Source organism: Mobula hypostoma, chromosome 3 (assembly GCF_963921235.1).
Source record: "Mobula hypostoma chromosome 3, sMobHyp1.1, whole genome shotgun sequence".
Taxonomy (NCBI): Eukaryota; Metazoa; Chordata; class Chondrichthyes; order Myliobatiformes; family Myliobatidae; genus Mobula; species Mobula hypostoma.
Window position 1 is genome coordinate 1,931,754 of NC_086099.1, and position 25,270 is coordinate 1,957,023.

Below are 25,270 nucleotides of genomic sequence, written 5' to 3' on the forward strand. Positions count from 1 at the left end.
ACAATGGTTGTATCATCGGCAAATTTATAGATGGTATTAGAGCTATGCCTAGCCACTCAGTCATGTGTATATACAGAGTAGAGCAGTGGGCTAAGCACACTCCCGTGAGGTGCGCCAGTGTTGATCGTCAGCAAGGAGGATATGTTATCACCAATCCTCACAGATTGTGGTCTTCCAGTTAGGAAGTTGAGGATCCAATTGCAGAGGGAGGTACAGAGACCCAGGTTCTGCAACTTCTCAATCAGGATTGTGGGAATGATGGTATTAAATACTGAGCTATAATCAATGAACAGCGTCCTGACATAGGTGTTTGTGTTGTCCAGGTGGTCTAAAGCCGTATGAAGAGCCATTGAGATTGCATCTGCTGTTGACCTATTGTGGCAATAGGCAAACTGCAATGGGTACAGGTCCCTGCTGTGGCAGGCGTTCAGTCTAGTCATAACCAACCTCTCAAAGCATTTCATCATTGTAGATGTGAGTGCTACCAGGCGTTAGTCATTAAGGCAGCCCACATTAACCAGCTTCAGAATCCACGTCCAATCCTCCGTCATAAAAGTCAAATTGAGTTCCTTTTCCCAATAATCTTAAATAAAGGACGCTTACCCCATCGTAATAGTAAATTATAAATTCTTCCAATAGAACTCTTCATCGAAGGGTTCATACTCATAATAGTATCTAACAGGTCAGCATCCAATATGTAAGGGAAATTACTTAAATATTTTTGTAAAAAATGTCTAACTTGAAGGTATTGTAAAAACTGTGAGTATGAAAGAGAATATTTATCAACTAATTGTTCAAAAGACATCAGTCTATCTTCTTTAATTAAATCCAAGAAAGAATTAATACCTTTATTTTTCCAAAGTAAAAAAATTGGATCACTCAAAGAAGGCTTAAAAAAGTAATTTTGATAAATTAAACTACAAAGTTTAAATTTTTTAAGATTAAAAAAAATTGCGGAACTGGAGCCAAGTTTGTAAGGAATGCTTAATCACAAGATATAAGTTTAAATTAGCAACTTTAGCTAATTGTATAGGTAAAGCAGCTCCCAATAACGAGGTTGAATAAAACTGTTTCACAGCTTTCAATTCCAAGTCTACCCAAATTGGCCGATCGTTCTTATCAACCCAATATAACCAAAAGGACATATATCGCACATTAAAAGCACAGTAGTACATTCTTAAATTAGGCAAAGCGAGACCTCTATCCTTTTTCAACTTTTGTAAGTAACATTTACTAATTCTTGGTCTTTTATTAGTCATAGTCATAGTCATACTTTATTAATCCCGGGGGAAATTATTCCAAATAAAAGATAAAATAATAGAATCAATCCGATCAAAAAACCTCTTAGTCAAAAAAACAGGGATATTCTGAAATAAATATAAAAATTTTGGTAAAATCATCATTTTGACTATATGGAAGTGAAAATGTAAGTGGACTCATCTACTAAATAAATACTTCATAGAATGCAAGCAGGCTTTTTCCACTGAGGCAAGGGGAGAAAAAAAACAGAGGACATGGGTTAAGGGTGAAGGGGGAAAAGTTTAAAGGGAACATTACGGGGAACTTCCTCACACAGAGAGTGGTTGGAGTGTGGAATGAGCTGCCAGACGAGGTGGTAAATGCGGGTTCTTTTGTAACCTTTAAGAATACATTGGATAGATACATGGATGGGAGGTGTATGGAGGGATATGGTCCGTGTGCAGGTCAGTGGGACTAGGCAGAAAATGGTTCGGCACAGCCAAGAAGGGCCAAAAAGCCTGTTTCTGTGCTGTAGTTTTTCTATGGTTTCTATGGTTTTTCTATGGAGTCTACCAAGGGAACAAAACTGGCTTTATAAAGATCCTTATATTTTTTAGTGATTATAACACCTAAATATCTACAAGAATCCGTGACTTTGAAAGGAGTATTACCATATATAGAAACAGATTCATTTAAAGGAAACAATTCACTTTTACTAAAATTTATTTTATATCCTAAAAAATCTCTAAATTCATTAAATAATTTTTAGCAAGGCAGGAATAGATTCCTTGGGATTAGATATATAAATCAATAAATCGTCAGCGTAAAGAGAAATCTTATGATTGGTCTCATTCACAAAAATCCCACAAATATTTTTAGCTTCACAAAGAGCAATAGCAAGGGGTTCTAATATTAAATTAAATAACAAAGGACTTAATGGACAACCTTGTCTTGTCCCCCGTGAAAGCTGAAAAAAAGGAGACCTACAGTTATTAGTAATAACAGTAGCAATAGGAGCTTTATACATCAATTCTAGTCCATTAAAATTAACACCAAAGCCAAATTTCTCTAAAACATTAAATAAATATTTCCATTCAACTCGATCAAACACTTTTTCAGCATCCAAAGAGACGACGCATTGTGGAGTTTTAAAAGAGGACGAATATATAATATTAAATAGTCTCCGAACATTTGAAAAAGAAAAGCCTGTCTGATCTTTAAAAATAATTTTACTCAAAATATTCTCCAGCCGATTGGCCATTATCTTTGACAGAATCTTAGCATCAACATTCAATAATGAAATAGGTCTATATGAGGCACAGTCAGTAGGATCTTTATCCATTTTAATAATTAAAGAAATAGAAGACTCACAGAAAGTAGAGGTAAATCACCTTTCACAAAAGAATCCTTAAATATTTCCAACATACACAGAGAAAGCAATTTTCCAAATTTTTAATAAAATTCTACAGGATAACCATCAAGTCCAGGGGCCTTACCAGATTGCATTGAAAAAATAGCTTTATGAATTTCGGCTTCAGTAATTTGGGCATCAAGAGTTTTTTGATCCTCAACAGAAATTTTAGGAAAAGCAATCTTTCGTAAGAAAGCATTAATTTTAGAAGAACCTACTGGACATTGAGATTTATAAAGTTCAGTATAAAAATCTTGAAAAATCTTATTAATTTCTTCATATTCCCAAGCCAGGGTACCATCTTTCCTACGGAGTTTCAAAATTTGTTTTTTGGCTCTAGCCGTTTTTAATTGAGATGCAAGCAGTTTATTATTTTTATCTCCAGACATATAAAATCGGCTCTTTAACTTAAGCAAATAGCCTTCAATAGGATGAGTTAATAATAGGCTATATTGTGATTGAAGTTCCACCCTTTGTTTGAATAAATCAATATTAGGGGAAATTACATAAATATTATCTAAGTCCTTAATTTGTTTTGAAATCTCATCTAATTCTACTTTAGTCTGTTTTTTAAGCTTAGCTGAATAAGAAATGATCTGACCACGTAAAAATGCTTTAAATGTATCCCATATAATTAATTTGGACATACCACCTATATCATTAAAAAGAAAAAATTCTTTTATCTGGGTTTCAATGAAACTGACAAAGTCAGAGCTTTGCAATAATGTACAGATAACCAAACAACCTTTCAGACAGTTCATTCGGTAGCGGCGACAGGTATAATTTGAACGAACTCCAGTGCAGCTTTTGGATCAAAAAATGTACGAGGAGAATTAGGAGGAAAAACTTTAATTCTTGTCAGGTAACGCAAAGAAGGAAACAGTTTCTTATGCCTGTTTCATTACCAGAGTTAATCTTGATCTTTGTTCCATTACCTCTTTCGGATAATCCTCATAAAAACGGAGCTCAGATTTCTTAAATCTAAAAACTCTCTGTTTTCTTGCCTGTCGCATTATTTGATCTTTAATTTTAAAGTGATGAAAACAAACCAAAGCAGACCTTGGTTTATTTGGATCTTTAAATTTCGAAGTAAAAGCTCTGTGTGCTCTTTCTATAGTAGGCGGCTGTGATAATATGGTAGGAAATAAGGTATGAAAAAGTTTACCAAAGTAAGCAGTTAAATCTCCATCTTCAGCTCCTTCTTGCAGCCCAACAATTCGTATATTCCTTTGGCGAGAGCTAGTTTCCAGGTCTATAATCTTATTTTGATATCTTTCCAAACGAGTTGTAGCTTCAAACAATTTTTGCTTAGTTATCTTCAATTCCTCTTCATGTGTAATAACTTGAGTTTCCGAGTCTTTAAGTTCTCCCAGAAATGACTTCATTTCATGACTATTCTTTTCCAGTTGGTCTTTAATTGACCCATTCTGGTCTTTAATTGAATTCACTGTCCGAACCACATCTTCAGCCCACAATGGCATTTCAACAGATCTTTCCTTTTGCACCTTTCCTTTCCCATTACTTTTGTCACTAGGTTCAGACAAGTTCTTCCCACTCCTCGTAGACAGACATATTGTTCCCCCTCAAGAATCAGCAAATAAAAATTTTAAATTCTAAGTTTAAACTAGGGGGAGAGGAACAAAACTGCGAGCAGCACAAAACTGCTGCTACTCCATTTACAGACAGGTGCAGTCTCCCCATAGCCCTCTATTTTTCTGTTCTTAATCTGGATTATAGAATCTGGGCCATACTCTCCAAATATCCGGACCTGCCTTTCGGTTTTTTTGCACTACCTTACTTTCCCTTTTCTATTTTCTATTTATGATTTATAATTTAAATTTTTAATATTTACTATCGATTTGTACTCCAGGGAGCACGAAGAGCAGAATCAAATATCGCTATGATGATTGTACGCTCTAGTATCAATTGTTTGGTGACAATAAAGTAAAAATATTTACCTCCATCATGGCCAAATGATTAGAAGCGTTTCTACCCACAATGATACATAATGATCAGACAGATTTTATACAACAATGCCAAACATAAGACAATGTACGAAGGACACGTCACATTATCGATCATATACAAAAAAATGAAATCGAAGCAATAGTGATAAGCGTGGATGCTGAAAAAGCATTTGATTCGGTTAATTGGAATCTCCTTTACAGAGTTTTACATAGATTTGGTCTACATGACACAATTATTAAAACTATACAGGCACTATATGACAATCCTACTGCCGGGATTAAAATCAATGGATATTTATCTAACAGTTTTACCCTAGAAAGGGGCACGAGACAGGGTTGTGCATGGTCACCGCTAATCTTCACATTATATCTGGAACCATTAGCTCAATACACCAGACAAAATGAAGATATCAGGGGAATTACTATTAAAGGGACAGAGCATAAATTGGTCTGTTATGCGGATGACATACTGATTTATCTAGGGCAACCAACATACTCTTTACCTAAATTGATGCAATCCTTTGAACAATATGATCAATTATCAGGATACAAGATCAACATAGATAAAACACAACTACTTTCATATAACTATAGCCCACCAAGAGAAATTAAAAGTAGATATCCCTGGGCATGGCAAACAGAGTCTGTCAAATATTTGGGCATCATTATGCCAAAAGATTTGGCAAAATTATCAGAATGCAATTATCAGCCTATATATAAAAACATTAAGGAAGATATAACAAGATGGAACCTAATTCCTTTTCTTGGTCTCAGTTCAAGGATTGAATCTATTAAAATGAGTATACTGCCCAGACTACTATATCTCTTTCAGACCCTACCAATAGAGATTAACCAAAATCAATTCAATGAATGGAACAAGATGCTATCAAGATATATATGGCAAGGTAAAAGGCCTGGGGTTCATCTCAAAACTTTGCAATTAGCCAAGGAAAAGGGGGGGGGGCCTACCTTCTCTTACAGATTATTATTTTGCAGCACAGTTGAGAGCTGTGATATGCTGGTGCAACCCATCGTATGACACTCAATGGAAAAACATTGAGGAGAGGATACTTTCTATCCCCATACAGGCAATTTTGGCTGATAACAACCTACAAAGTTACACAAATAATATTGACAACCTGTGGGTGAAATGGACTCTTAAAATATGGAAAACTATTATAAAAGAATATAAACTAGAGAGAGACATTGCAATTCTTAAATGGTGTGCATATGACTCAGATTTTATGCGAATAAACTGGATGCTAGATTTAAGGACTGGACAGCTAAAGGAATAACAGTTATTTGCAATATAATGAAAGAAGGAACCCTGTTCAGTTTTGAAATGCTCAAAGAGAAACACTTAACAGAAAAACAAGATTTTTACCGGTATTTACAGATGCGACTGTATGTTAATAGGACGGTTAAAAATGTAACCAAGGCAAGTTCATGTCTGATAGAACTATTTAGAAAAGCATATTATTCAGACAACAGTAGTAGAGTCATTTCAAGCGTGTATAAGGGTTTGTCAAATCTTAAAACACATTCATCTTCATACATTAAAACAAAATGGGAGAAGGAGGGAGGGATAATAATATCTGAGGAAGACTGGACAATAATATGGAGGTATCAATGGAAGTGTACCAGTTCACAGAAATGGAGGGAGTTCTGGTGGAAAAACTTGATAAGATATTTTATTACACCCTCTCAGAAATCCCATTATGATAGTAACCTTCCTGTTTGCTGGAGAAATTATGGAAATCAAAATGCCAACTATTATCATATTTTCTGGGAATGCCCCACTATGAAAGACTATTGGAGTGGGATACATAATGCCCTACAAGACATCTTTAAATGTGAAATATCCTTAGAGAGTAAGATCATATATTTTGGGTGTGTACCTCGAGAATGGTTGAAAAGAGATAAATATTTAATGAACATACTGCTGGTGGTTGGTAAAGAGACCCTAACTAGGAAATGGTTGTCACAGGAGAGCCCAACTTTAAATGTATGGATGGAAATTACAATGGACATTTACAAAATGGAGAAGATAACAGCATCTGTTAATCATAAGTTGGAACAATTTTATTCATACTGGAAAAATGGTTTAACGACATAACACCTCATAGGCCTGATTTTATTCTCACAAGTCAATGAATATGTTGTAAAAAAAAAAGATCACTCCCTACTCTGTACATAGTTTTCTTCTTTCGGTTGTTCTTTCTTTCCTCTCCTTTCTATGTGTATACCTCAGATAAATATTATGTGGAGATTTGTAACAAATATGACTATATGATATATATGTACAGTATCTGAAATACATCTTATGGAAACATTTGTTTGATGATGAAATTCAATAAAAAATAAATTACAAAAAACAGAATAGAAGGGTGTCATTTTAGAATAGAGATGAGGAAAATTACTTTAGCCAGAGAGTGGCGAATCTGAAATTTGTTGCCACAGGCAGCTGCAGGCCAAGTATTTACATTCTTCTAAGGCAGAGGTTGATAGATTCTAGATTGGTCAGGGCATGAAGGGACACAAAGGGGTACGGCAGGAGGTTGGGGCCGAGAGGAAAAGTGGATCAGCCATGATGAAATGGTGGAGCAGACTTGATGGGTCAAATGGCTTAATTCTGCTCCGACATCTTCTGGTCTAAAATTGTCAGAGTGCACGGTACTTTGTTCTACTTTGTATTATATTTATGGTTTCTTATAATATCTTTTTAGAAATAGTAAGTCATGGTATTGCTTAACTCTAATACACTTTGAAAATTACTTCTGGGTTCTGCTGCTCAGCAGATGTTTATCAGGTTTGCCCCAGACAGAACAAGACAGGGCTATTAGGAATGCTTTGTGGAGGTCTCCGTTCCAACAACAAACATAATCCTGAATTTTTACTCTCCTATTATTTTAATTCTTTGTTGTCTAAATTAAAATGACATCTAATAATGAGGCGGTATTAAATTTGTACTCTATCGGATTGACACATTACCTGATTTGTGTGCATGGCCAATAACGCTTTGTTGACCTCTATGGCTTGCAGCTGTCTATGGGTGAGTTTATGCTCCACGCCTTCTGCATTGGTCAGTTTCACTTTTTTCTTTGAATCAAACACATTTTGGTCCTAGAAGAAATAATTTTACACTTGAGTTGACCTTTCAGGCCACAGTACAAAACAAAAATTTAAGCTTTACTGATGTTACCACAGAAAAGGTATGAAATGAGAGCAGGTTTGAGGAAAAGATATTTTCACAAACCATCAGCTGAAACATAGTTTGTAAAACAGACATATTTAGACCATACAAGACAGGATCAGAATGAAGCTATCTGGCCCGTAAGTCTGCTCTGCCATTTCACCATGGCTGATCCAATCTCCTGCCTTCTTCCCGTATTCCTTCACGCCCCGACCAATCAACAATCTACCAACCTCTGCCTTAAATATGCATAAAGACACGGCCTCCACAGTGGCCTGCAGCAAAGAATTCCTCCTCAACTGTGTTTTAAAATTACACCCCTCGATTCTGTGTCCTCAGGTCCTGGACACTCCCAAGAAAGGAAGCATCCTCTCCACATCCATTCTATCAAGGACTAGCACCTTTTGATGAGTTTCAATTAGATCACTCACCATTCTTCTGAACTCCAGTGAATACAGGCTCGGAGCCATCACTCTTCATGTGGTAAACCGTTCAAACCTGGTTCACTTTTGTGAACTTCCTTTGAAACCTCTCCAGTTTCAGCACATCGATTCTAAGATAAGGGGCCCAAAACTGCTCACAATATTCCAACTGAAACCTCACTAGTGCTTTATAAAGTCTCAACATTACATCCTTGCTTTTGTACTCTCATCCTCTTGAGATCAATGTTAACATCACATTTACCTTCCTCACCACAGACGCAACCTGCAAATTAACCTTCAGGGAATCCTACACAAGCACTCCCAAGTCCCTATGTGCCTCAGTTTTTCATATTTTTTCTCCATTTAGAAAATACTCAAGCCTTTCATTTCTTCTACCTAAGTGCATGACTGTACACTTCCCGACACTGTATTCCATCTGCCATTTTTTGCCCATTCGCCTAATCTGTCTCAGTACTTCTGTAGCCTCTCTATGTCTTCAATACTAACTGACCCTATCCATCTATCTTCATATTAAGGGAGAGGAGGTGTTGGAGTTATTAAAATACATGAGGACAGATAAGTCCCCGGGACCTGACGGAATATCCCCCAGGCTGCTCCACGAGGTGACGGAAGAGATTGCTGAGCCTCTGGCTAGGATTTTTATGTCCTCGTTGTCCATGGGAATGGTACCAGAGGACTGGAGGGAGGTGAATGTTGTCCCCTTGTCCAAAAAAGGTAGTAGGGATAGTCCGGGTGTTTATAGACCAGTGAGCCTTACGTCTGTGGTGGGAAAGCTGTTGGAAAAGATTCTTAGAGATAGGATCTATAGGCATTTAGAGAATCATGGTCTGATCAGGGACAGTCAGCATGGCTTTGTGAAGGGCAGATTGTGTCTAACAAGCCTGATAGGGTTCTTTGAGGAGGTGACCAGGCATATAGATGAGGGTAGTGCAGTGGATGTGATATACATGGATTTCAGTAAGGCATTTGACAAGGTTCCACATGGTAGGCTTATTCAGAAAGTCAAAAGGCATGGGATCCAGGGAAGTTTGGCCAGGTGGATTCAGAATTGGCTTGCCTGCAGAGGGTCGTGGTGGAGGGAGTACATTCGGATTGGAGGGTTGTGACTAGTGGTGTCCCACAAGGATCGGTTCTGGGACCTCTACTTTTCGTGATTTTTATTATCAACCTGGATGTGGGGGAAGGAGGGTGGGTTGGCAAGTTTGCAGACGACACAAAGGTTGGTGGTATTGTAGATAGTGTAGAGGATTGTTGAAGATTGCAGAGAGACATTGATAGGATGCAGAAGTGGACTGAGAAGTGGCAGATGGAGTTCAACCCAGAGAAGTGTGAGGTGGTACACTTTGGAAGGACAAGCTCCAAGACAGAGTACAAAGTAAATGGCAGGATACTTGGCAGTGTGGAGGAGCAGAGGGATCTGGGGATACATGTCCACAGATCCCTCAAAGTTGCCTCACAGGTGGATAGGGTAGTTAAGAAAGCTTATGGGGTGTTAGCTTTCATAAGTCAAGGGATAGAGTTTAAGAGTCGCGATGTAATGATGCAGCTCTATAAAACTCTGGTTAGGCCACACTTGGAGTACTGTGTCCAGTTCTGGTTGCCTCACTATAGGAAGGATGTGGAAGCATTGGAAAGGGTACAGAGGAGATTTACCAGGATGCTGCCTGGTTTAGAAAGTATGCATTATGATCAGAGATTAAGGGAGCTAAGGCTTTACTCTTTGGAGAGAAGGAGGATGAGAGGAGACATGATAGAGGTGTACAAGATAATAAGAGGAATAGATAGAGTGGATAGCCAGCGCCTCTTCCCCAGCGCACCACTGCTCAATACAAGAGGACATGGCTTTAAGGTAAGGGGTGGGAAGTTCAAGGGGGATATTAGAGGAAGGTTTTTTACTCAGAGAGTGGTTGGTGCATGGAATGCACTGCCTGAGTCAGTGGTGGAGGCAGAAACACTAGTGAAGTTTAAGAGACTACTAGACAGGTATATGGAGGAATTTAAGTTGGGGGGTTATATGGGAGGCAGGGTTTGGGGGTCGCCACAACAATGTGGGCCGAAAGGCCTGTATTGTGCTGTACTATTCTATGTTCTCTGCAAACTCTGCAACAAAGCCATCAGTTCCATCATCCAAATCAATGACATAAAATGTAAAAAGAATTGGTCCCAACACAGAGCCCTGTGGAGCACCAGCAGCCTAACCACCGAAAGCCAACCAGAAAAGCCTCCCTTTATTCCCATTCTTTTCTCATGTATATCAGAATTGATGACTTTTTTTATCGACTCTCAATTAGTTTTGTCTGTTACTGCCTGTGGGTACGATGCCATCGCCGTCTCTGATCGTGCGCCATTGAAACTATCAATCAAATTAACTGAACAACAGGAATTCAAGCAACACACATCAAAGTTGCTAGTGAACGCAGCAGGCCAGGCAGCATCTCTAGGAAGAGGTACAGTCGACGTTTCAGGCCGAGACCCTTCGTCAGGACTAACTGAAGGAAGAGCGAGTAAGAGATTTGAAAGTGGGAGGGGGAGGGGGAGATCCAAAATGATAGGAGAAGACAGGAGGGGGAGGGATGGAGCCAAGAGCTGGACAGGTGATTGGCAAAAGGGATACGAGAGGATCATGGGACAGGAGGTCCGGGAAGAAAGACAAGGGGGTGGGGGGAAAAACCCCAGAGGAAGGGCAAGGGGTATAGTGAGAGGGACAGAGGGAGAAAAAGGAGAGTGAGAGAAAAAGAATGTGTGTATATAAATAAATAATGGATGGGGTATGAGGGGGAGGTGGGGCATTATCGGAAGTTAGAGAAGTCAATGTTCATGCCATCAGGTTGGAGGCTACCCAGACAGAATACAAGGTGTAGTTCCTCGAACCTGAGTGTGGAGCCCTTTCATTTCAAGGGGAATAGAATGTAAAAGCAAGAAAATAATGCAGAACCTTTCTCAGACACTAGTCAGGCTACACTTAGAGTACTTTCAACAGTTTTGGGCCCCATATCTCACAGGGTGTGTTGTGATTGGAGAGTCCAGAGGAGGTTCATGAGTATGACTCTGGGAATGAAGGGGTTAACATATGAGGAGCATTTGGCAGCTTTAGGCCGGTATTCACTGGAATTTAGAAGAATGCGTGGGGATCTTTTTGAAACCCACCAAATGTTGAAAGGACTAGATAGGGTGGATGTGGAGAGGATGTTTCCTATGGTGAGGGTATGCAGAACTAGAGGGCACAGACCCAAAACTGAGAACAAAGGTAAGGTGGATTTTCTTTAAGCTAAAGAGTAATAAATCTGTGGAATGTTCTGCCACAGACTGAGGCCAAGTCCGTGTGTATATTTAAGGCAGAAGTCAATAATTCCCTGATCGGTCAGGGCATCAAATATATGGCAAGAAGGCAGGTGTATGGGGTTTCAGTGGGATCCAGGAAGGGTGGACCAGACACAATGGGCTGAATTGTCTAATTCTGCTTCTAATTCTCAGTCCTGAAGAAGGATCTTGGCCCAAAATGTCAACTATAAAGGCATGCAGAAGTTTGGGAACCCCGGTCAAAATTTCTGTTACTGTGAATAGCTAAGCGAGTAAAAGATGACCTGATTTCCAAAAGGCATAAAGTTAAAGATGATACATTTCTTTAATATTTTAAGCAAGATTACTTTTTTATTTCCATCTTTTACAGTTTCAAAATAACAAAAAAGGAAAGGGGCCCGAAGCAAATGTTTGGGCACCCTGCATGGTCAGTACTTAGCAACACCCCCATTGGCAAGTATCACAGTTTGTAAACACTTTCTTTAGCTAAGTCTTTCAATTCTTGTTTGGGGGATTTTCGCCCATTCTTCCTTGCAAAAGGCTTCCAGTTCTGTGAGATTCTTGGGCCATCTTGCATGCACTGCTCTTTTGAGGTCTATCTACAGATTTTCGATGATGTTTAGGTCAGGGGACTGTGAGGGCCATGGCAAAACCTTCAGCTTGCGCCTCTTGAGGTAGTTCATTGTGGATTTTGAGGTGTGTTTGGGATCATTATCCTGTTGTAGAAGCCATCCTCTTTTCAGCTTCGGCTTTTTTACAGACGGTGTGATGTTTGCTTCCAGAATCTGAGGGTATTTAATTGAATTAATTCTTCCCTCTACCAGTGAAATGTTCCCCGTGCCACTGGGTGCAACACAAGCCAAAGCATGATCGATACACCCCTGTGCTTAACAGTTGGAGAGGTGTCTTTTCATGAAATTCTGCACCTTTTCTTCCAAACATACCTTTGCTCATTGCAGCCAATAAGTTCTATTTTCACTTCATCAGTCCATAGGACTTGTTTCCAAAAGGCATCAGGCTTGTTTAGATGTTCCTTTGCAAACTTCTGGCGCTGAATTTTGTGGTGAGGACGCAGGAAAGGTTTTCTTCTGATGACTCTTCCATGAAGGTCACGTTTGTGCAGGTGTCACTGCACAGTAGAATTGTGCACCACCACTCCAGTGTCTGCTAAATCTTCCTGAAGGTCTTTTGCAGTCAAACGGGGGTTTTGATTTGCCTTTCTAGCAATCCTACGAGCAGTTCTCTCGGAAAGTTTTCTTGGTCTTCCAGACCTGAACTTGACCTTCACCATTCCTGTTAACTGCCATTTCTTAATTACATTACGAACTGAGGAAACGGCTACCTGAAAACGCTTTGCTATCTTCTTATAGCCTTCTCCTGCTTTGTGGGCATCATTTATTTTAATTTTCAGAGTGCTAGGCAGCTGCTTAGAGGAGCCCATGGCTGCTGATTGTTGGGACAAGGTTTGAGGAGTCAGGGTATTTATAAAGCTTTGACATTTGCATCACTTGGCCTTTCCTAGCAATGACTGTGAACAAGCCATAGCCCTAACAAGCTAATTAAGAATCTGAGACCTTGGTAGAAGTTATCCGATAGCTCAAATCTCTTGGGGTGCCCAAACTTTTGCATGGTGCTCCTTTCCTTTTTTTTTCCCACTCTAAAATTGTACAAAACAAAAATAATACACTAATCTTGCTTAAAATGTTGAAAAGAATGTTTCATCTTTAACTTTATGACTTTTGGAGATCAGTTCACCTTCTACTCACTTAACTATTCACAGTTACAGAAATTTTGACCAGGGGTGCCCAAACCTCTGCATGCCACTGTATCTGTTCATTTCCATAGATGCTGCCTGACCTGCTGAGTTCAACCAACATTTTGTGTGTGGTGCTTTGGATTTCCAGCATCTGCAGACTTTCTCATACTTAATATTCCATTCCAATCAATTCCTCTCTCATGTGTCTCTAATTCCCTTTACTCCACTGTAATAGTGATACATCCGATTTTATCTTCTCCCTCTCAAACTGCAGGGTTAATTCTATCATATATGATCACTGTTTCCTAAGGGTTCCTTTACCTTAAGCTCCCTATGCAAATTTGGTTCCCCAAGGGTTCCTTAACCTTAAGCTCTCTTATCACCTCCAGATCATTGCACAACACCCAGTCCAGCACTGTCGATCCCCTAGTGTGCTCAACAACAAGCTGTTCTAAAAAGCCATCCCTTAGACATTCTACAAATTCTCTCTCGAGGTCCAGTACTATCCTGGTTTTCCCAAACCACTTTCATGTTAAAATCCCCAACGATTATCATGGCATTGCCCTTCTGACACACCTTTTCTATCTCCTGCTGTAATTTGTAATCCACATCCCGGCTACTGTTTCCACACTATCCACAATACCTCAAACCTTTGTGTCATCTGCAAATGTACTAGCCAATCCTTCCACTTCTCATCCAAGTTACTTGTACTATTTATTTATAATGCAACAGTCTTTCAGCAGAGAGTGCTACTTTAGAGAACACGATTATGGTCTTAATCAAATTAATCTTCAATATTCTGATAAATAAGTATCAATCAAACTTCCCAGGAAAGTAGAGACAATACAGATAACTGATGTACCTTATTCAGTGTAATTATATTATTGGCAGTTACTGCAAGGAGTCCAACATCTGAAGGCCTGTAAGAATGGAACAAAATACACGTGACCAACACAGAAACACACATCATCTTCTACACATGTGACGGGCAAATCATTTCTTACTTCAGTTTGATCACTTGATTGTAAAGTTGCAAAGCGTCATCATTCCGTCCTTGAAGCTGCATAACATAGGCCATCTGGGCATGAATTATTGCCAGCTCAGCATCGATTTCCTCATCGCTTATATCCTACAATGAAAATTCAGCATGTTTCACAGGGAACATAAATCAATCTTCTGAAATTGAAACCAGAGTTTGAATAGATTTTCCAGAATGTGTTATGTGTGTGAGTTATATGTACTGTTGTGCACCTTGATCTGGAGGATCATTTGGTTATATACATGTGTACAGTTGAATGACAATAAACTTGAACTCAAAAGAAAGCTTTTGGCACAGTGCCCTTCTAAAATCAGAATAGTGAGTATCAGAGTTTGGAAGTTGAAAGATGCTGAAGTACAAGACTTCAATGGGGCCTAATCTGGAGTACTGTGTGCAGTTTTGGTCACCTACCTGCAGGAAAGGCATCAATAACATTGAAATAGTGTAGAGAAAATTTATGAGGACACTGTCAGGACTTGAGGACCTGAGTATCGGGACTGGGATTTTATAACCTACAGTGTAGAAGAACGGTGGAGGAGGGAAATTTGACGAGAGGTATAGATAGGGTAAATGCCAGCAGACTTTTTTCACTGAAGTTGTGTGACACCAGAACGAGAGGTCATGGGTTAAGGGTGAAAAGTAAGAAGTTTAAGGGGAAACTTCTTCACTCAGAGGGTTGTGAAAATATGGAATGAGCTGCGAGCAGAAGTAGTAGATATGAATTCGATTTCAACATTTAAAAGAAGTTTGGATAGGTACATGGATATGAGGGGTATGGAGGGCTATACTTTAGATGTAGGTAATTGGTACAAGGCAGATTAATAGTTTAGCACAGACTAAATGGGCTATCTAGTCTCTGCACTGTAGTACTATCTGGTAAAGCTGAATATTTAACTATCTGAAATTTTTAAATCTAATGTTAAGTCCAAAAGGCTGTGATATTAGGAAAGAAGTTGAACTCACTTTGTGCTTTCATGGAACTATGCTGAGGGTCTAAGTTAAAGTGAGAAAATCTGCACTTGCTGAAAATCTGATACAAAATCTGAAAATGCCAGAAAACACTCAGGAGGTCAGGCTGCATATGGAAGGAAAAAGAGAATTAACGTTTCAGATTGAAGATATCATCAGAATTTCTGAAATATTAACTGTTCTTTCCAGAGATGCTGCTTGACCTGTTGTGTGCTTTCACTATTTTCTATTTAGATCAGAGTACAAAATAATGGGGAAATTAAAATGCCAGGCAATTGGACATTCAGGTCATGCTTGTGGTCACCAAATCTGCAGCTGGTTATCCCAAAGTAGAAAAAACTATATTGTGTAAAAAACACAACATTTTCTCAACCTTGACGAAACACCATCGACTTGAAATACTAACATTTTTTTCTCTTCAAAGATATTGCCAGACCAGATATTACTAGTTATATCTATTACATTCATGTCAATGAAAACTGTACCAAAACCTCTATGCATTGAATATTTTAGGAGGTTGTTTTGAAAATTCAATGCTCCTCTCTTAATTATTACAACAGCATTGCTGTAACAGATCCGATTGCTTTCTATGCATTGACAACAGTTATTATTAAACATTGATTGGGAGTGGGACATGTTACGAACCCGCAGGTTTCGTTTACTGCGGACTTTCGCTTGAAGCGCCTGAGTGAGGCGGGACTATGACATCAGACACAGGCTGACACTGCTGACTGTGGGAGAGAGGGAGAGAGGGGGGAAGAGGGGGAAGGGGGGAAGAGGGGGAAGAGGGGGGAAGAGGGGGGAAGAGGGGGGAAGGGGGGAAGGGGGGGAAGAGGGGAAGGGGAAGGGGGGAAGGGGGAAGGGGGAAGGGGGAAGGGGGAAGGGGGAAGGGGGAAGGGGGAAGGGGGGAAGGGGAGGAAAGGGGAAGGGGAGGAAGGGGGAAGGGGAGGAAGGGGGAAAGGGGAGGAAGGGAGGAAGGGGGAAGGGGAGGAAGGGGGAAGGGGAGGAAGGGGGAAGGGGAGGAAGGGGGAAGGGGAGGAAGGGAGGAAGGGGGAAGGGAGGGGGCAAGAGGGGGAAGAGGGGGAAGAGGGGGGAAGGGGGGGAAGAGGGACACACACACACACACACACACACACACACACACAGGGGAAGCCTGTAGCTTCAGCTTGTCGCAGCTGAGGCTTGGAACTCTCCTATGCCCACAAGGGTGGGTTGATCATTGGCACACTGTGCACAATGAATGTGTGACTGTCACTTTGTATAATCCATAGGAGTGGATTTTGGGGATATCTTGTGGGACCACTTGTGCAGCCCTTGCCCGGGTACATCGTGTGGTAACCTCTGGAGATGATATTCCTGTGACAGGTCACTTTCGGTGATAATTTGTATGTGGATTTGGAACGTCACGACGGACAAGATCTACAGCGACCGTTATCTCGTTTTACCAGCGTGGAACCTGTGGAATACTTCGAACTTACCTTCTCTCTCCATTACAACGTGGATTACAAATATCTCTCTGCCATCATTTATTCCTTGGATAACTGAACTTTCCCACTTTACCATCTCAAGACTCTAAGCTTTGTTCCCCCAAGCTCAGTAGTTTGGGATTTATATTTACACACGTATATACATATAACACTGTTAAACTTTTGTTTATCTTGGTTGAGTTACTATACTATAAGTAGATACTAATAAAGATAGTGGTTTTAACATCAAAACCTGATTCCAGGTGTAGTCTACTGCTGCTGGTTCGTTTCTGAAAGGTTACAGTTCGTAACAGACATCCTCCAGCTATTCCCTCAGTCTAGTCCGTTTTGCAGAAAAATCAATTAAAATGGAGATCTTCACTTTATTTTCATTAAGAGATACAGCACTGCAACAGGCCATTGGGTCCATTGAGCCTGCTCCACCAAACGCATGGATGACGCATTTTCCCTCTCAGCCCCAGTCTCCTGTCTAATCCCCATATCACTTCACGCCCCAACCAATCTGCCTCTGCCACCTTGAATACACCCAATGACTGACCTCCACAGCCATTTGTGGCAACAAATTCCATAGATTCACCACTACCTGAAGAAATTTCTCCTCATCTCTGTTCTAAGAGGATGCAGCTCTACTCTGAGGCTGTGTCCTCTGCTCCGAGATTCCCCCACCAGAGGAAACAGCAAAACATCAAATCAAGTTTAATTGTGATTCAACCATACACGAATGCAGCCAAATGGGACAGGGTTACAATGGGATCAAGGTGCTAAAACACTGAGCACACACAAGAACACATTCACAGAATAAAACAGTCCTGACTCCCCCCCCCATGGCGACACCACAGCTTGATACCAAGTCCTTACACGTGCAAGTCAACAAACCCAGAAAGAATATCAGTAAAATACAACACAGAATATGAATGTATATAGTCCAGATCTCCACCAGCCCATCTCTGCCGAGTGAAATCCTTAGAGGGCAGCATCATCTCCATTCTGGACGCTGTGCCACACTGCTCTCGGTGAAGCACGGCTTCATCTCCTCATTCCAGTGACTGTAAGCAGGTGACACCACGGTTTAGGCCTAGTCCTCGCTGCAACAAAGGCCAGTGAGCTCCCCCCACTATCCGCTGTGCTCTCATCCAACAAATCAGCGAATTAAACTTGCAGCATACCAGATTTACAATGTCCTCTTCACATCCACACAGTCTTAGGTTTCAATGAGGTCAGCCTTCGTTCTTTGATATCCCAGTGAGTACAGGCCCAGAGCCATCAAACGCTCTTCAGATGACAAGCCTCCCAATCACACAACCATTTTTGTGAACCTCCTTTGAACCCTCTCTGATATCAGCACATCCTTCTTAGACAAGGAGCCCAGAACTCTTCACAATACTCCAACTGACGCCTCACCAGTGCTTTAAAAAGCCTCAACATTACATTTTTGTTTTTATATTCTAGTCCTCTAAAACAAATGCTAATATCACATTTGCCTTCCTCACCATCAATTCAACCTGAAAATTGACCTTCAGGGACTCCAGCATGAGGACTCTCAACTCCCTTTGCACCTCAGGTTTTTGAATTTTCTCTCCATTTAGAAATAGTCTACCCTTTTATTTTTTTCTATCATATAGCATGACCATACAGAGGTTGCTGAAGAGATAACTGATACATTGGTCATGATCTTTCAACAACCGCTTGATTCTGGCATGGTCCTGAGACTGGAAGATTGCAAATGTCACTCCACTCTTTGAGAAGGAGGAAGGCAAAAGGAAATTTTTGGCCAGTTAGCCTAACCTCAGTGGTTGGGAAAGTGTTGGAGTCTATTATTATGGATGAGATTTCGGGGCATTTGGAGACTAATAACAAAATAAGTTAAAGTCAGCATGGTTTCTGTAAAGGAAAATCTTGCCTGACAAATCTGTTAGAGTTCTTCAAGGAAGTAACAAGCAGGGTGGACAAAGGAGAGGCAGTGGATGTCATTTACTTAGATTTTCAAAAGGCATCACACATGAGGCTGCTTAACAAGATAATATCCTATGGTGTTACAGGAAAGATGCGTAGCGTGCGTAGCGGAATAGCTGACTGGCTGAAGGCAGTGAGTGGGAACAAAAGGGGCCTTTTCTGGTTGGTGTTCCTCAGGGGTCAGTATTGGGATCACTACTTTTCACACTGGTATTCAAATTGATGCCTTTGTGGCAAAGTTTGCGAATGATATGAAGACAGGTGGAAGGGTACGTAGTACTGAGGAAGCAATACAATTGCATCAGGACTTAGATAAGTTGGAAGAACTGACAAAAAAGTGGCAGAGGAATACAGTGTTGGGAAATAGATGATAATGCAATTTAGTAAAAGGAAAATAGTGCAGGCTATTACCTAAATGAGGAGAAAATTCAAACATCAGAGCTGCAGAGGGACTTAGGAGTCCTCATGCAAGATCTCCAGAAGGTTAATTTACAGGTTGAGTTTGTGGTAAAGAAGGCAAATGCAATGTTGGCATTTATTTCAAGGGGAATAGAATATAAAAACAAGGAGATAACACTGAAGCTTTTTAAGGTACCGGTCAGGGAGATCATTTTTTTTGCGGGAGCTGGGAGAAGACAGGAGGGAAGATGGCTGAGGACTCCGTCCCTGCTGCACAAGGAGCTTTGTGCAGATGACTGGCTTCAAGAAGGAAGGACCAATACTCCTGTGGGAGACCCGTTTGTTTGAGATGGACTTCAGGTGACATTCAGAAGGTGATATATGCTGTCACGCAGACAGAGGGCCCAGCGCACGAGTGACAGTCAAGTTCAAGATGAGCTCCAATTAAATGTATATTTGACTGCTTAAGAATAATGGGCACTTTTTTTTTCTTTCTTTAAGTAATTGTTTGCTTAAGCTAACATTCTTAAATATATTTTATAATTGTATACAGTGTACAATCTGTTATTTCTTGCTGACGGTGATTGCTAGGAGCAGTAAATCACACAGCATTCACACAAAACAGGGATTTGGCAGGACCAAAGTCGGATAACACCCTAGATGTACGAAGCCCAAGGAAGGTGGGTTTCTCGCTACGGAATCCAACAGCTGTTAGTGAGGAGCTATCAAGCCGCATTTCCAGAGATGCCCAATAAAAAGGGGTTTCAAGTACAAGAAATACAAAAGGGCACTTAAAAAAGAAATCAGGAGAGCTAAAAGAAGGCATGAAGTTGCCCTGGAAGACAAGCTGGAGGAGAATCCTTTGGGATTCTACAAATACTTTCAGAGCAAACTGATTGCACGGGACAAAATTGGTCCTCTGGAAAATCAAAATGATTATCCATTTAAACAACAGGAATTCTGCAGATGCTGGAAATTCAAGCAACACACATCAAAGTTGCTGGTGAACGCAGCAGGCCAGGCAGCATCTATAGGAAGAGGCGCAGTCGACGTTTCAGGCCGAGACCCTTCGTCAGGACTATCAGTTAGTCCTGATGAAGGGTCTCGGCCTGAAACGTCGACTGCGCCTCTTCCTATAGATGCTGCCTGGCCTGCTGCGTTCACCAGCAACTTTGATGATTATCCATGTATGGGGTCAAAAGAGATGGGGAAGATTTTAAATAAATTTTTTGTATCTGTTTATTTAGGAGACAGACATAGAGACTATAGAAGTGATGAAAAGCAACATTGTCTTCATGGACTCTCTACCGATCACAGAGGATGAGGTGTCTGCTGTCTTGAGGTAAATTAGGGTGCATAAATCCCCATGGCCTAACAAGGTGCTCCTCGGTCTTACAGGAATCAACCGCAGAAATTACTGGGGCCCTAGCAGAGACTTAAATCATGCTTCACTACAGGTAAGCTACCAGAGGATTGGTGGATAGCTAATGTTGTTGTGCTGTTTAAGAAAGGTTCTGAAAATAAACCAAGAAATCAGTAGTGGGAAAGTCACTGATAGGTATTCTAAGGAACCAGATATATGAGCACTTGGATGGGCATGCACTGATTAGGGATCATCAGCAAGGCTTCATGCGTGGTACGTCATATCTAACCAACCTTACAGAGATTTCTGAGGAAGTTACCAGGAAAATGGATGAAGCCAAGGCAGTGGATGTCGCCTACACGGACTTAGCAAGGCAGACATAGAGACCCTCATGGGAGGTTGATCAAGGTGGTTCAGTTGCTTGGCATTCAAGATGAGGTAGTAAATTGGATTAGAAATTTGACTTGTGGGAGATGCCTGAGATGGTTGCCTCTCTGATTGAAGGCTATGATTAGTGAAGAGACACAGTGATAGTTGTTGGGCTGTTGTTGTTTGTCATCTGTATCAATGATCTAGGAGATAATGTGATTAACAGCAAATGACAGCAAGATTGGGGTTGTAGTAGACAGCAAGGAAGACTATCTGAGCATGCAGCAGGATCTGGACCAGCTGGAAAAATCAGCTGAAAAATGGCAGATGGAATTTAATACAGACTGTACAAGGTGTTACACTACAGTAGGACCAACCAAACAACGTCTTACACAGTGAACAGTAGGGTACTGAAGAGTGCTGTAGAACAAAGGGATCTGGGAATACAGGTTCATAATTGATTGAAAGTGGTGTCACAGGTAGATAGGTCATAAAGAAAGCATTTGGCACATTGGCCTTCATAAATCAAAGTATTGAGTACAGGAGATGGAATGAGCCTCCAGCGCAAGTGGTGCATGCAAGCTCGATTTCAAAGTTTAAGTGAAATTTGGATAGGTACATGAATGATAGGGGTGTAGGAGGCTATGGTCCCGTTGCAGGCTGATGGGAGTAGGCAGTTTAAATGGTTCGGCACAAACTAGATTGGCCAAAGAGCCTGTTTCTGTGCTATGACTCTTTAACAACATGGTGAGACTTTACTACCATCTGTTCCAATCAGGAGCATGGAGTTTCTTCTACAAGTTAAAATTTACTATTTCATATCAGTTAATGATAAAAGATAGTTTTTTTTAATGCCACAATATGGAGAGATTCTGTCCAATCAATTTAACACCGGTTTCACTGCATGTAATTAATGCTTAAAAAAAGTTTGCACAAGAATCAAAGGACCTTCATGGTCTGCAATACTCACAGTATCTTCTGAAAATGACTGCCGACAGAGTTCTAAATCAAAAGAGAGAACGTACATAGAATTAGAAAAGTAGTAATTTTAATTACCCCTTCTGGGTGGTGTATGCCGGGGAGGAGGAAATGAGTGAAAATCAATAATACATATCTGAAGTAAGAACAGTGCTGGAAATATTCTACAGGTCAGTCAGCATCTATGAAGAAAGAAACAGGGGTCATGTTTCAAGTTAATGACCCTTTACCAAAACTAGAAGAGTAAGATTTTTCCAACTATTTTGGCATCTTGGCCCCAGAGTAACACTGCTTTGTTTGGCTGTAGTCATGGGCATTCATGTACAGTTGAATGAGAATTTTGGAAGTAAAAGGGTTATCATACTAGGAACATTTGAGAGTCTGGGTCTGTACTCACTGGAATTTAGAAGGATGAGGGGGGATCTGAGTGAAACCTTACTAACGTTGAAAGGCCGAGAAAGAGAAGATGCGGAAAGGATGTTTCCCATGGTGAGGGAGTCTAGGACAAGAGGCCACAGCCTCAGAATAAAGGGATGTCCATTTAAAAAGAGATGCAGAGAAATTTCTTCAGCCAGAGGGTGGTGAATTTCTGGAATTGTTACCACAGACAACTGTGGCAGCCAGGTTATGTGTATTTAAGGCAAAGATTGATAGGTTCTTGATTGGACATGGCATCGAAGGTTAGGGGGAGAAGACCAGTGAATGAGACTGAGGAGAGGAATAAAGGATCACCCATAATTGAATGACAGAGCAGATTCGATGGGCCAAGTAGCCTAATTCTGCTCCTACATCTTATGGTCTTGGGTCTAATTAAACATGCATTTTCCAGTTCTGATGAACTGTCATTGTACTGAAATGCTATTTTCCCTCTCATTAGGATCTGCTGAAGTTTGAGTATTTCCAGTATTTCCATTCATTTGATTTTATTGCTGATGATTTGTGCTTTGTTGGGCCTTTACAGCCATTTCTAATATTATTAATATATACTAAGTGTTCATTTTAATTTTTTGCAAATGATACTTACCCTCAGCTTTCTGAAGTTTATTCATAGCCAAGGACAGCTTTCCTTCACCAATCAGCGTGCAAGCAGCATTGTAACACAGTTCATAGGAAGTTTCAGGTAGGCCCAAATCCTCCTGTGAAATAAAGTTAAATAGCATTGCACTTTTGCTCTTTCTTTATGCATTACTAATTTAAACATATGTATATTCAAAGATTAAAAGTGCATTTCTTCTCAAAGAATATATAAATTTTACAACCTTGAGAGTTGTTTGCTAGCAGGCAGTCGCAAAGCAAGGAACCGAAAAGAAACCAGTTTAAAAAAGACCAACCACCACCCCCAGTGCCCACAGAGAAAGAGAAAATAAAACTAAATCTTGCAGACAATAGAAGTGAGCAACAACAGCATTCCGAACCACAATGAGTCCTTAGATTAAAATCCCCGGAGCGGCTCGGAGTAGGCCCAAAACCTCAGTATTAGTGGGCCAAGTCGCCACACAGTTCACAGACACGAAGTTCAGCAGCCAGGGGCAATATCACAGTCTTAGTGTTGTGGAGAGTTCACACCTCGAGTTCACGTTGCCCTCACTCATCTCTTCATTGTTTGTGGTGATAGTCTACCATAATTTACTTTAAAAAACTGTTATTCATAACGCTTTCAATCTAATTCCTTTGCTTTCGAACCACCAATAACCTGTCGCATGTTATAAATTTCTTAATGTGATTTATAGATTTTTGTGTACTGCTGCCGACAAACAATAAATTTCACACTACGTGCCAGCGATATTAAACCTGATTCTGATTGCTTGACAGCTAACGATATGTAAACATGACAAAGCATTTGATATGATCCAAGATCTCTATCAGGACAGGTGGGCCACAAGACTCTGTGCTTAGCCCCCTGCTCTGCTCACTCTACACTTGTCTGTGTGGCCAAGCACAGCTCCAATGCCAGATACAAGTTTGGTGATGACACCACTGTCACAGGCCAAACCAAAGATGGTGACAAAGCAGTATTCAGGAGGGAGATGGAAAACCTGGCTGAGTGGTGCCATAACAACAACCGTTTACTCTATGTCAACATGACCAAGGAGCTGATATTGACTTCATGAGGAGGACACCAGAGGTCCGTGAGTCGGTCGTCATCGGAGAATCAAATGTGGAGAGGGTCAGTAGCATTAAGTTCCCCGGAGTTACTATTTTGGAGGATCTGTCTTGGACCCAGAACATAATTATGAAGAAAGCACAGCAGCACCTCTACTTCCTTAAAAATTTGCGAAGATGGGTTCCGGTGACGTCATCGTCCAGAATGGCAGCTTAAATCAACAGCTCCTCCGGAAAAACACATATATTGCCCCGTTAATCCATCAAATATAAGATCTTTCCAGAATATCTGAATTGATAAGGGGGGGGCAAGAATGGAGATTATAAAAAAGCATCACTGCGGAGTCGATGGACGAGAGAGGTATAACGCGCGGCTCTCCTACCCGAACACGTGCTAACGAGGCTGACGATGGGCCTCCTTCAGGCGAAACTGCAAATATGATAAAAATTCTGGAAGCGATACGGGAATTCCAAAAAGATATAAAACAGCAACTTAATGATATAAAGTCAAAACTCGCCAACATCAATCAGAAAATAGCGGTGGCAGAGACTTGAATTGAGAAGGTGGAAGATCACGTGCAAGACGTTGTATGGATACTAAGTAAGACGATAAAAATATTAAATCAACAAGAAAGTAAACTGATTGACCAGGAGGGAAGATCACGATGGAAAAATATCAGGATATACAATGTTCCCGAAGGAGCGGAGGGTTTGTCTATGATGGAGTTTGTAGGAAAGTTGCCGCAGGACGCGCTAGAGACTCCCTCCACTCTGGAGTTTGAGACTGAGAGGGCGCATCGTGCGCTCATCCTGAGGCCTACTGGAGACAGAGAAGATAAGCCACACTCAATAGTAATTAGATTCCTTCGCTACAATTCCAAGGCGGAGATTCTCCGAAGGGCCTGGGGTAAGAAGAGGGTGTTTTTGGACGGGAAATTAATATATTTCAATCAAGATTAACCCCCGGTGGTCCTGCAGAAACGTAAAGAATACTCTGCAGTAAAGCGAGTATTAAAGCAAGGAAAGATTAGATTCCAAACTCCGTACCCTGCTAAACTGCGGGTGTTTTATGAAGATGGCATGCAACTGTATCAGACAGTGGAAGAGGCGACTACAGACATGAGGAACAGACGGCTGTCTGTCAGTGTGATCAAACCGAGGGAAAGCCTGGCTGAGCAGTTATCCCGATCTGCTTGGGAAATAGTAAGAGAACCGAGAAAGCAGGGGACGGGAGGAGGGAGAGAGAATATCAGGAAGAGACTGAGTTTTCCGAAGACAGCCCTCACCCCCTCCAGAAGAGC

General features: G+C 40.8%; 1 protein-coding gene across 1 annotated transcript in view; it reads right to left on the reverse strand.

Annotated features, from left to right (window-relative positions):
* Positions 1–25,270, reverse strand: part of srp72 (signal recognition particle 72) — a 135,435-nt gene that overhangs the window by 77,008 nt on the left and 33,157 nt on the right. The window contains exons 5-9 of the mRNA XM_063042557.1: positions 22,891–23,002; positions 21,859–21,890; positions 14,314–14,438; positions 14,172–14,229; positions 7,609–7,740 (exon numbers count right to left, since the gene is read on the reverse strand). Coding sequence (XP_062898627.1) covers positions 7,609–7,740; positions 14,172–14,229; positions 14,314–14,438; positions 21,859–21,890; positions 22,891–23,002 — 459 coding nt within the window. The remainder of the gene's footprint in view (positions 1–7,608; positions 7,741–14,171; positions 14,230–14,313; positions 14,439–21,858; positions 21,891–22,890; positions 23,003–25,270) is intronic.